The sequence below is a fragment of the Elaeis guineensis genome, chromosome 6, assembly GCF_000442705.2.
Source record: "Elaeis guineensis isolate ETL-2024a chromosome 6, EG11, whole genome shotgun sequence".
Classification (NCBI taxonomy): domain Eukaryota; kingdom Viridiplantae; phylum Streptophyta; class Magnoliopsida; order Arecales; family Arecaceae; genus Elaeis; species Elaeis guineensis.
This window is the reverse complement of record NC_025998.2, coordinates 120,718,269-120,731,286: the sequence shown is the minus strand read 5'-3', so window position 1 is coordinate 120,731,286 and position 13,018 is coordinate 120,718,269. Positions and strand designations below refer to the sequence as shown.

The 13,018-nt window shown below is 39.9% G+C and overlaps 1 protein-coding gene across 1 annotated transcript; it reads right to left on the bottom strand.

Annotated features, from left to right (window-relative positions):
- Window positions 1-11,197: 11,197 nt before the first annotated feature.
- LOC105034946 (probable BOI-related E3 ubiquitin-protein ligase 3) lies at window positions 11,198-12,672 on the bottom strand. The gene is made up of 3 exons (XM_010910304.4): window positions 12,472-12,672; window positions 12,054-12,348; window positions 11,198-11,941 (listed from the first exon to the last, which is right to left on the bottom strand). The coding sequence occupies exons 1-3, from the start codon at window positions 12,525-12,527 to the stop codon at window positions 11,396-11,398; spliced, it is 897 nt and encodes a 298-aa protein (XP_010908606.1). The 5' UTR covers window positions 12,528-12,672; the 3' UTR covers window positions 11,198-11,395.
- Between the last annotated feature and the right edge of the window lie 346 nt (window positions 12,673-13,018).

Here is a 13,018-nt window from a genome sequence, read left to right as displayed (position 1 = left end):
GGATTGGATCTTAATATAGTATTAGAATTCGTGATCCTTCTTACCTACCAATATCTCTACATTCCCACTAAGCTATAGTCCCACATTGGATAGTCAAGAACTGATAGTGGTGCTTATATACTCATTGACCCATCTACCTACTTTGTTGTTTCTTTCTAATAAAAAGGGAGGTATTACCATCCCAATTTATTAATATAAGTTTCAAAGAAAATTACACATTTAGGTATGATCTGAGATTTAATCAGCTTTAAAACGAAGGTTCATTTTTTCCAGATCAATGCAGAAGAATGAAAGAGATATTTACAGTATGTTTATAGCAGAGAAGTTTAAGGTTTCTAGCTTTCCGAAACAAATATCGGATTTATCGAACTCTCTCTTTAGAAACAATCATTTCTATTTCTCTATAGCCTGTTCGTCATCTTAATAGGATTTTTCTTGAGTGCGCTTCAGTAACAAGAAGTCCAGCTTTCCAAGAGATAGTAGCACTGTTGAAAAGTTCAACAGGGAGCATTAGCTTCAAATTTGGCAGCTATATAGGATTTTTCTTGAGTGTGCTTCAGTAACAAGAAGTCCAGCTTTCCAAGAGATAGTAGCACTGTTGAAAAGTTCAACAGGGAGCATTAGCTTCAAATTTGGCAGCTATACCATTTCTTTCTTTCCAGAGACTCCAAAACACCAATGCAAGAAGGCAATCTAGAGATACTTTAACTGCGCTTGGTTTGAGTTAGTTTCCCCATTCGGTCCATAAACTTTCTATAGTGTTTGTGGGTTGTGGTATAGATAGAGTATATTTAACTTTGAGCCAGATTGTCTGAGCATATCTACATCATATGAAGAGGTGATCAGTGGTCTTTTCTTCACTATCACATAATAAGCAGTTGGATGGTACCATGATTTTCTTTTTTCTTAAATTATCTATTATTTATAGTCTGTTATTAAATAGAAACCAATTAAATATATTGACTTTTTTGGAGGGAGGTTTTTTAGATAATTTTTGCAAAAGGATAAATGACCCCTCCATGGATGAAGAAGTTGTAAGAGGCTTTAATTGTATATTTGTGATCCCTTGTCTATTTCCAAATTGCTGTGTTAGGTCATATGGCAAGATTTATGTGTCTAAGAGTGGCTGAGAGTTGTTCCAAAGATTCTTCATCCACTGAATTTAGTGGGGCTCTAAAGTGATTTCAATCATCCTCTTTGTTCAGAAAATTTACCACTGAAATACTTTTGTTTGATGAGAAGAAAAGCAAAGAAGGGCAGATATTTTTAAGAGGTTGATTACGTGTCCAATGATCATGCCAAAAGGATATGTTTTCTTCATCACCCAGTTCCAAGATAGTGTTGCAACCGAATAGTTCATGTACTTTTAATACATCTTTCCATACTGTTGATGGCTGTTTGAGAGTTTGTGGAGTCTGCCAGCTAGGGATTTTATTGATGAAGTAAATCTTGTTGATGAGAATTCTCCAGTTGTTGTTCTGCTCATTGAAAAATCTCCACCATCTTTTGATGAGTAAGCTTTGATTGAAGATCTTTAGATTCTGCACTCCTAAGCCTTCTAACCTCTTGAGTCTGCAGACTTGCTTTCAGTTCATTAAACAATATCCCCCATAAGTAAGTTTTGTCACCCCTCCATAAGAAATTTTCATGCAGCCTGTTGATCTTGTCAATAATTTCAGATGGAATGAGAAATATACTCATCCAAAATGTCAGAACGGCATCAAAACTGAGTTAACAAGGGTTACATATCCTCCAAATGATAGAAGCTTCTCTTTCGATGCTGCCAAGTTTTTCTCTATTTTTTCAATAAGAAAGTTCCATTCTGACATTTTGAGCTTGTTTAGATGTAGTGGGAATCCAAGATATTTAATGGGCAATCTGGTAGTTTTACAATCCAAAACTCTTGCTAAGTTTTTGTTCTCACCTTCAGATGTTCTAATCCTTATCAAGGAGCTTTTTTCATAATTTATTCTGAGGCCCGTAAGAAGTTCATATGAGTATATTAGGAGCTTGATGTTCTAAACACTTCTGAGAGATGCATCATATAGTATTAAGGTGTCATTAGCATATTGCAAACATTGATTTGCTCTTATAGTTTCTTGAGGTCCTATTCCACTAATTAGTTTGTTTCTAGCTGCCATCTTAAGCATCCTATCTCAGAAGTCTGTTACTAAAATGAACAACAAAGGTGATAAAGTGTCTCCTTGTTTGAGGCCCTTCTTTGAGAGGATCCATTCATTTGACTGGCCATTGATAAGTAAAACTATTTTGCTAGTAAGAAGAATATTAAAAATCCAATTACACCATTTTTCACCAAATCCTCTAACTTTTAAGAAAGCAATAAGAAAATCTCTTTCTATGTTATCAAAAGCCTTCTTAAAATCAATTTTATATATTAGGGCTTTCTGCTTAGTCTTACCACAGTGAGATATGGTTTCCATAGCAATTAAGAATCCATCATTAATTTGTCGTCCCTTCATAAATGCTGATTGTGATTTGGATATTAAAGAGTCCAAGAAATTTGTCGATCTAATTGAAATCACTTTTGAGAATATTTTCTAACACCAAAGTAATAAAAGAGTAGTTTATCCTGTTGATATTTGCGGAATTGTTGTGTACTTCATTTAAGACACTGCAAATGTCTTCTTTCAGTATGTTTCAGAACTGTTGATAAAAGAGATTTAGGAATCCATCCGGTCCAAGAGCTCTCTCTTGTTAGGCTACAGATAGCATATCTAATTTCTTCTTTAGAGAATGGCTTATCCAATTCTAAGAGATCCGAGGTTTTTCCATCAAAAATCGAGTGCCAATTTGGTTGTCTATTAAAGTGGGAGGATTTTGATGGCATTCTAATGACTTCTTTGCAGTAATTAATGAAGACCTAATGTTTCACTTCAGATATTGTATTTTTTTTTTCTCTTTCTGTTACTTATATGTAAAAATTTAGTGTTCTATCTCCATCCTTTGACCAATTGATCCTTGATCCTTGCCTCTAAAAAATTTCCTCTTGAGATAGGATTTTATCTATAGGTTCCTTGAGATGATTTTCGATCAGATCTTTCCTCTTTTGTAAAATTCCTGGTTTCTTCTTCCAAGTCCAGCCAGAGGATCTTTTGCCTTATTTTATCTTTCCTTTTTATGATACTTACATCAGTGCTCTTTATGTGAGAGGAGGTGTTGAAGAATAATCTCACATTAGATAGCTTAAAAACTCTAGCGGTGCTTATGTGCTCATGGATGTGTGCACCTACTAGCTAAAGCTTTTGGGCTGGATACTTGATTTTTGTCAATTTAGAAAAAGAAACAAATAAAAATCATGAATATTATTTATATCATAGCAGACAAAACTATTGTTATAATGATTATTACATCATTATTTAAAGCCTTGCAGAAATATTGCTGCTATTTTTTATGGGTTAATCAAGCACAGCAGGCTTGCAAGGCATATGGATTTGAATTGGATCTAATGCAGCAAGATTGGTGGCGAAGATAAATTATCTAAAGTCTACTACTCCTTTTGGTTTCTTTCCTTGTTCTTCAATCAAAATGCTTGCCATATCATTGCAATGCTCCAGGTTCTCCCAAAAAGCCGGCACTGGAATAGAATTTATTACACATGGGAGAAGTGACAGTAACATTCGCTTGAATGTATAGGATATTATGTGATACCTTTACAAGTGGGGCATAATTCTACTAATTGGTACCCTCTTCTTGTATAAAGAAGGTACCAGGGTCCAATTCCATCAAATGACATGGGGACAGTTTTCAGATGATTAGAGATCTTTCATGAAGCAAACTTAGTGAGGAGGCATAAAGCTAATTAGGATTGAGAGCCAGTCTTCTGCCTAAGATTCGATTTCCAATAGCACGAAGAAGAAGAAGACAAGGAAGAATGAGTTACTTGTCTGATTTCCCATTATTTTCCACTATTTTAGGCTGGACACACATAAAGCAAAACTTTGAGCATTTGAATCCTGAATTGAAAAAAAAATCAGTCTGAGAAAAACAACTTGGATTTTTTGGGTTTCTTCTTGGGCATGAACAGGGATAGCCTGTTCAAATTATTACAAGGCCCAGCCCACTCTGAATTGGTGGCTGTGGACTATAAAATGCTGGGCTGCCACAACTGTCGCGGTGCAACCCAGAATAAAAGCCTCTGGCCCCACTTATTCTTCATCCTCACTCGGTTGCCACCACTTTTCGGACCAGGTCGGTGTGAGGCCATGTTCTAGACCTTCTCTCTCTCTTTTTTTTTTTTTTACCCTCTTTTTCTTTTTTAAAGCTTTTAATCTGTGTACATATTGGTGGTCCTCCCATGAGAGGTTTAATGCTTTAGAATGGTCATATGGGTTTGTGAAAACTTAAAGCATCTCTAGCCCAACTACACAGGATTAAGGCAAAAGTTGATTTCTATGTTGCGGTCTCTCTCTCTTCTTTATATATATATATATATGTGTGTGTGGGGGGGGGGGGGAGGCAGTTACGCCACTCTGATGTGAAAGCAGCCCATAAAATCAGAGTACAAAAGATCCTACAGGATCGGCGGATGTATCTCGCCTTGTCTTCAGATTCAGCCTTCAGAGTGCTTTACCACATACGATGTAACCCAATTTATCATACTGTTCATCTCTTAGTAAACATATCAGACTGATACCACAACAAAAAGATGAAGAGCAATCTAATATCACGGAGGAGTAGATGGACTTTCAGCTGCTTCGTGTTGTCGCAGATCTATCCAATGTTATGGTTATTCAAAGCCAACCATTTTATATAGAATCAAATAGTATGGTGGATTAGATGGACTTCAGTCTTGTCATTGACTTATTATATTCTGATACTAATATTTGAATCCACACAAGGGCCATATAATTGAAGTAAATATTCGTTGCAACGATGATACCACATCAAACTTGTAATAAGCCAATCAAAAATCGAGAATCGATGGGACAGTGTGGGGTATCATTATGAAAATCGATGAAATACATGGCAATCGATGAAATGCAAATTTTCTTATTGGCTTGTTATAAGTTTGACATAGTATCATCATTGTAATGAATATTTACTCGTGTAATTATACTGCCTTACTAAAAATATGAAGGGATATAGGCCAGGGCCCTATCTATTTCAAATTTAGGCCATGTTCCTACATAAGTACTCTCATTAAAGTGAAAATAACATTATATCTTGACTGCACACTCAAATATTCATATACAACATAATCCCTATAGTTTATCCTCATCTAGATCAAAAGGCCAGGATCCTTAAGGTAATATCTTCCGAATTTCTCAATGTGCGAATGAGTGCTCCACCGTAAAATCCTGCACTTAATATGAGAAATGGCCATGCAAAGCAACCAATATTGTTAAGTCATGCATTGCCAAGCACAGGGACCCAGGTAATTATAGCATAGGTATCTCTCTCTCTCTCTTTATCGAGGAAAAAGGAAAAAGATGATCATATTAAGCTGAATTTCTGAAATTTGTCTTGGGAAAATATGGTTGCCACAGTTTCTTTATGTCAGTCATCACCTAGAATGATTCATATAATCCAGCTTCCGATGAATTTTTTTCAGCTTCCAATAATTGGTGGGAGGCTGGAAACGTTGGGGTGTAAGGCAGCAACAAGGTCTTGTTTATTTTGGTTAGCACAAAGAACAACTTCTACCGGATCTAAATTGGACCTGAACTGAGATCTTGTTTGCTTGCAAGTCTACATGATCCAACATTCCAGCCTTTTTCTAGGGATGCCAATGATATATATCAACATTATGTTCAGATTATCTTATTATGATTGGGTAAACCATGCATATTAGAAGTTTCTAGTGCAAATGAAGGGATTGCTGTTGATTTGTTTTTATTGGCAATAATAGATGCTCATGCTCAGACCAGGTAATACCATGACAAGTAGTGAGGTCCCCCACAGCATAACCCATGGGAATCAAATTAATGGGGCTGTCACCTTTTGTTTGGTCCACTGGTATGAATTCTACGATAGGTCACGGTCAAGGCCATATGAAGCAAGGGCTTTGTCACTTGATATTGGAACAATCCCACATTAAACAAAGAAAGATGGTAGGTCACAGTGAGAAGGAATAGACAAATTCTTATTCATTTCCAATGGAGCCTTGCCTGGGATCATTGCTAGGGACAAGCCTATAATTTAAGCCAAGCCACTTGCCAAGCAAAGCCTCCTTAGTCCCAATCCACCGAAACAAGAAAAGATATCACATGAACCTCGTTTGTGAGCTTTTGTTAAATATCTGCATCTATTCAGATGAATAAAGAATAAGTTAAAGTGTCATTGGTGGTTGAATTGTGGAGGAATCTGATATTTTGCTGGACTTTTATGCAACATATATGGCCAACAAGAGCAAGACAACCATTTCATTGGTGGTTCAATAATCTCTTTTTTTTTTTTTTTTTTTCTTTGCAGTTTCACTGACTCCTGTATTTGATTTGGCAATCTCCAAAGCAAGACTTAGCACATGGATTTGTACAAATTAGTGGAGGGAGTTGATGGTTGCACCTTTCTGTCCAACCCTTGAAGAATGGTCTCTTTCCCATTCCCATCTTTCTTGGTTCTTGCTTCAATGCTGCAATAAACAAATGTCTTGCTTTAGCCTTACTCCATCCACCAAATCCATCCATGAAGAGCGTGGTCATGGCAGGCTTATTGGGAGACCCCACATAGAGCGATTGCATTGGGGTAGGGTGGTGGTGCAGGACATCATTTATGGGTGGAAGGAGTAATATGCTCCCTTTTGGGATTTTGGGCATTGAAATCCTGGCCCAAAGAGATCATTTTTAGGTGGAGGAGCAGGAGTTATGCCCTACTCCCACTTTAGGGGTTGGGTTAGCTAATCCTTGTTCTGACCCCTCCATGCCTTTCTAAAATGCAAGGAGGGGCCCTCACTCACAGCTAGAAGAGAAGATGGGCAAATGAGGTGCCATTTAAATGCTCGGGCCACTTCTAAAGAGCATACTAAATCAAAGTTAGGAATCAACATCAAATCTTTAGGAACAGGGGAATCAAGTCTGCCCATTCACAAGAAAAAGTCAGGGTTTCCATCATCCATAATTCCATATTCTATAATTGGCCATCATGGTCATACACCACACCACCCCAAGTGCAAGGACCATGTCCATCTTTCAAATTATGCCACACATCTTTCCATCTCTTTCAGCTGCGGGGCAAGACCACTGGAGATATTAAAAGCATGGGGAAGGTGGGAGTTTTCAAATGGACTTGCTATAGCATGTGGCAGTGCCTAACCTGTTTACCTATTTAAAAAAATGGTCGGTTTGGATCTAAATTTATGATTTTTTTTAATAAATAGGTCGGATTCGAATTGATAGATTATGACCTATTTTATATCCGATCTCATATGTATCTAAGCAGATCCAATCTGATTGTATCCTTAGATGGTCCCGCATGAGAAGAAAACAAAGATTATTAATCTAAATTGAATCATCAGCTACATCCCTATCCTCTTGATCATCGACAGGGCGCATGGAGTGTATGCTTGATATGAGGAGTGGTCCGCAACTATGATGGCACTGGCACATCAAGTCCATTGCGTTCACCTTTGCTGGTGTGGAAAAGATTCCAAAGTAAAAGCCTTTTCCTTCCCCTGAAGGACTACAAAGAACATGCTACCAATAATTTTATAAGTATGACAAAAGAAATCACCAATATCAAACACTTTGGTTAACACTCCTCTTTAGAAACAAATATAAAATCTCCTCACAAATAACCACACCAACCAGTAGCAGGCTATAACTTTGTTACCAAACTAGCAACAATTAATTACATCAGTTGGATTTTTTCCCACATGATTAAACTTTACCTGTCCATCACCATATTGGACCATGGTGGGGTGTGAGAAACATTGCAAATTAATTACTTTGCACTCACTAAATGCTAAGATTGCGAGGGAGGAGAGGACACACATGATACTGATATGCGACACTGTGGCCAAGGACGAAGTCAACAGGGGGGGACGGAAACATGGGAGAGCAGCATCCTTTTTTAACTTTGGTGATGGATGTGCTCCACATGATCTGACACAACACAGACCTACAGACACTCCCACGAGAAGTCCACTGCACCTAAACCCAAGCCAACCATTAATATGCTTTCCTTTTTCTTTATTTCACACTAAAGGTGTGGGTCATAGAGGGGTTGGAAGACCGCATTGAAGTTGTGGTGCATTAACTCGCAGGTTACCAGTCTTCAAAGCACTAGCTGGCTGTGGAAAAGATTATTCCCATGTTTTAATGTAGTTTCAGCAATATGGAGGTGCCTTATGGTGCTTTCCCATCTAATGTCTGCTGAGATCCAATCTCACAATTGGAAGTACTTGTCTAAAAATCGTTTCCAACTTGTTTTGGCCATTCTTGACTCCTTATCAATCTTTCCACGTGGATTTGAAACCACTTCTTGTCATTGTCTAACATAAGTCACAAATGTCATCATTTTCTTTAGGTTATCTCCAACTTTATCCTTTGTGGTTTTACCACGAATTACATCAGTTTGCTTGTTACCTTCATGGAATTGGACCACCTTATCTGCTTCACAACTTCCACCCCATCGGATGGGGTGGTCGAAGACTTTTCTTTTCTCGATAAACTAACATTATTAGACCAACCTAGAATAAATACATATGTGGAAATCGAAATGTAAAATATTGAATCATTCAATAGGAATATCTGTCGATGACATCCATAAAGTAGATCCAATGTGATTAACCACATATATCGCTATCCAATTTATAGCCTTACTAGCCTCGCTATAAACATGTATAATTTCGAAAGACTATAGTGATGCATTCATTTTCTAATAGTCTTATCAAAGCAGATGTGAACCAATCTCCGAAGTTGCTGTTCCAAATAACTATCTAATAACTGCCAAGAAATCTCCTTCAATGTATAATATGTCAAAGATTTCTTCTGAGTTTGTTGTAAAAGAAGGGAAGAAATAAAATAAGAAAATACAAAACAACCCCTTTAGCTGCCTAATGTTGTAATGCATACGAATGCATTCCAATTAGTCGTTGGATAGGTATCATAATTCCAAAAGATATCTATATGCCTTCTTATAAAATTCCATTACAATGTTGACCTCCTCTAGTCCTGCAAAGAATACATGCTAACGCCATATATAACACGGTCTTCAACCTTGAGTTCTTTCCCTAAACAACAATGCTAGGTTTTCATACTCGTGACCAATTCAAGGAAGCATTCATTTATTCCAATATACTATAGGAATCAATGAAGGTAGAATAATTGACCAATTCAAAAGTGATAAAAGAAGAGAAAAGAAAGCAACTCATGCAATACTTCATTTGAAGTCTACTCCCCCCCACCTCTTCTTGCACGTCCACGACTCCCTGTCATTCAACAAAAGACGCAAGCATGCATGCATACATACCTAAATATTTATTCGTGTATACGTAAATGCATGGTCCACCAGTCCGTTCTCTAGAAGCAGCATTCTTTTTACTTGTTTCTAGTTTTAAATATCTGCCACTGATCTCAACCCCATTGCTACCAATTAAAATACAAATAAAGAATGTACCATCATCGTTGTCGTCATCGTCTTTTTTTTTTTTTTTTGTTCTTAAAATTAATCATTATAAGTGAGAGCCGGCTAAATATCGGAGCGAGATTAGGATTGAACTTTATCAATCCAAGAGACATCAAGTTGGCCAATTGACACTACCTGAAATGATTTATTATTCCATGACTGACTGCAAGGTATATTGGCAACAACAATGACAAACTAAGATTATTAAAATATAGAAGTATGCTGGCCTTCCACACAAACGTTGGTAAACGGTGTCCAATTAAAAGTTGAGCTTGGAGTGCACGATTTGTTGTTGTTGTTCAGAATAGACTTCAACAAGGACATATGTAACTTATGTCTTTTTTTTTTTTTTTTTTTTTGATGATAATGTGTAACTTATGTCTTATGTAAATATTTTCGTCGCAAGTCTAATAACCGATGAGTACAAAGGTTACCGCTGTTCATGAATAGATAATAACAGCGAGTGGGGCTATGAATTGAAACAGCCTCTTTTTTTTTTTTTGCGGAGCATTCTGACGAAATACTATAGGCCAACTTCATAAGTGTTTTGAAAATTTTTAGAGATATTTTATTTTTTAATAATTTTTGAATTTATCCATATGAGAATGATGTGAATTATTTATTTCAATTAAAAAATAATGATACTGTAAGGAAGTAAAGGCTTGCAGTTTTTGAGATCATGGACCACCTCTAAACGACAAAAAGGATGAGATGGTGTGAACGCGGTTTAGGTCAATAGTTTCGACCGGTAGAGGCCAAGTGAGACAGCGGAGGTGGGTTAGATGGCTAAAAAGGCCCAAATAACGCTGCCGTGGGACCACCGGCATATTTGGTGGTCCCTCCCCCACTCCCCCTCCATGATGAGCGGTGACAAGAAGCTGACGACTCCGCTGAAACCATCACCGCCGCACAGTGTTGCCTTAGAAATATCAAGCATCAGACGGCCCAGATCGATCGGAACTCGATAGTGGAAGAGGTGGGCCCCACGATGGGTCCATGGGAAGTGTGGCTGCGACCACGTGGCGGGATTTTAAGGTGCCACGACGTGATATCCTCACGTGGCCCCACCAGGTCTCAAGGTCAGTTCACGTGGGGGGGCGGTGGGGTCCGCCCGAACGAAGCGCTATCCCCCAGCTACGTTGTCGCCTGGCCCGGGCCGGGCGGCCGGGATTTTTCCCGCCTCTTTTTGTCCTGTTCGTCCGGCAACCGCTTAACTTAACTCGCTCCGCGATGACACCCCAAACAAACCCCGCATTCGCCGTCTCTCGGTGAACCCTGTGACGCCTATACTCCAAAACCATCCTCTATAACCCATCATCAACCGTCGATTGCTTTCTGGACGCTCGCATGCTTGGAGATGGAGCAAGGCTTTGGCTTCGTCTGGTTTTTTCCATCCCGCAGCGCGGGGGGGAGTGAAGTCCACGCCGTGCATAGCGGGTACGTGAGGTGGGGCCCGCGCCTCGGCGTCCGACGTGCCGGGTGACATTACACGTGGCACGTGGTGATGTCCCCTCGTTGTTGTTATTTTCTTGCCTTTTTGGTTTGGTTTCTTCTGTTTTTGGCCGAGAGCTGGAAAAGCCAGGATTGAAGGAAGGAACCACAATCACCACAATTAAAAAAATAAATAAATAATTACAAGTAAATCAACAAAATGTACAAATTGTACTACCCATAGTAGTACTACTGGATTTATAAATGAGTAGATATATAAATAATAAAACAAATTTCTTTTATCTAACAAACTATGGACATAATTTGAAGAAAAGAAGGAACCAAAGCAGCATCTTATCTCATATGTTTATTCTTGGAGTCAGGACATGTTCACATTGACAGTGCCATTTTTGCAGCATTTACAGATGGGGCAGGCATCGATCGCCGGACCGCAGGCCGCGCACAAGCAGAGATGCCGGCACGGCAGCAGCAGCACCGACGGCTCGTTTACCCGGCAATTCCGGCACAACCTCTGCCACCCACTCACCATCACTTTTCCCTCCTCTTCCTGGTTCTCGCCGCAGCAGCACGACTCGGCGTCCTCGACATCGGTGGCGCCACCGCCGGCGGCGGCCTCGACCTTGTGCTCCTCCTCCACCTTCATCTGGGCTGCAAGGACCTGCTCTAAATTGGTTCGGAGAACATTCGCCGTGGCCTCGTTGGTCTGAGCCATATTCCTCCATATCTGGTTCTCCACGCACAGGCTTTTGATGCGCTCCTCCAACGCCCAGTTGAGCTTGCCCATCCTCTCGATCTCCTCTTCTTTAGCCTTTAGACGTTTCGATACTCTCTCCTCGATCGCAGCCAGGATCTGCCGCGCGAAACGCTTTCGCCGTTCCGTCAACTCCACTCTCAAGTTCTCTACCTGCAGATATATATATTGTTAGTTTGCTTCATCATATATATATATATATATATATATAGCGATAGATTAAGTATGGTGATAGAGAAGGTAGAATGGAGGATTGGAGAATTACGTGCTGGACGATGAGTCGATCGATGTCGAGCATCTGCTGGTGGACGTGGGAGGAGATGTCTTCGCCGAGGAAGGAGAGCGGGTGGTCGGAGTCGCGCAATCTCTTCTTAGGGAGGGTCACGGCGGCGGTGGTGGCAGCAAGGTTGTTGAAGGTGAGACTGCTCTCGGAGGCGGCGGCGTGGGTGGTAGGATTGTACAAAGGGATGAAGGAGCCGGTGGTGCCGGAGACCGGCGCGACGAAGCTCATTTGGGTGTTGTAGTTGCTGGCTTGGTTCTCCCCCGCGTTGATGATTTCTCTGTAACAAGAATAAGAACAGGAAGTGTTCCTTAATAATATAATAAATAAGAAGCATAGGTGGGAAAAAAGGGAGAGGCTGAGAGAGAGAGATGAACAAGCTAGGGTGGTGAGGAGTTGGTACCTGTTTCTAAGGAGTTGGGAGGGGAAGAGGCGAAGATGGTGAGCTTCAACTGCCATGAGAGGAGTTTTTATGTTGTGGGTGCGGTGGGGTGGTGTTTGCTATTTGTTGTGGGTTGAGAGAGGAGAGAAAAGAGATGAGAGGGGGGAGGAGGAGGGTGTGAGGAGGAATGGGAGGGGGCATGCGATTGAAATGGGTGGGGAGCGGTGGGGTTTATTAGGGGTTGGTTTAGAGAGAGAAAAAAAATTCAGAAAGCAAAAAGAAAGAAAACCAAACAAAGGGATAGAGAGAGAGGAAATTTGTTTGGATTCATAAGTTCACGATCGAGGGCCCACGAAAGTCTCTATTGATGTGGCAATATTGAGGACAAGAATGTGTAATTGTTTGTTGTGGAAGTAGTGGGAGAAAAGAGGGAATGGCGGAGAGAGTTTTGAACGAAATCTTCTTCCATCCACTTGTCCCGTCTTTTCTTTTAATTTAATGCGGGAGGGATTGGAACTGGCCTGCACCGCTGCCGGACACGTGTCGTCTGGCGATCACATGCGGCCAC

Excerpts from the sequence above, each read along its gene's own strand:
- LOC105034946 (XM_010910304.4), bottom strand. The coding sequence starts at position 12,527 with ATGGCAGTTGAAGCTCACCATCTTCGCCTCTTCCCCTCCCAACTCCTT. Across the intron at positions 12,349-12,471 it reads TCCCAACTCCTTAGAAACAG|AGAAATCATCAACGCGGGGG; the intron begins GTACCAACTCCT and ends TTCTTGTTACAG. Across the intron at positions 11,942-12,053 it reads ATCGACTCATCGTCCAGCAC|GTAGAGAACTTGAGAGTGGA; the intron begins GTAATTCTCCAA and ends ATATATCTGCAG.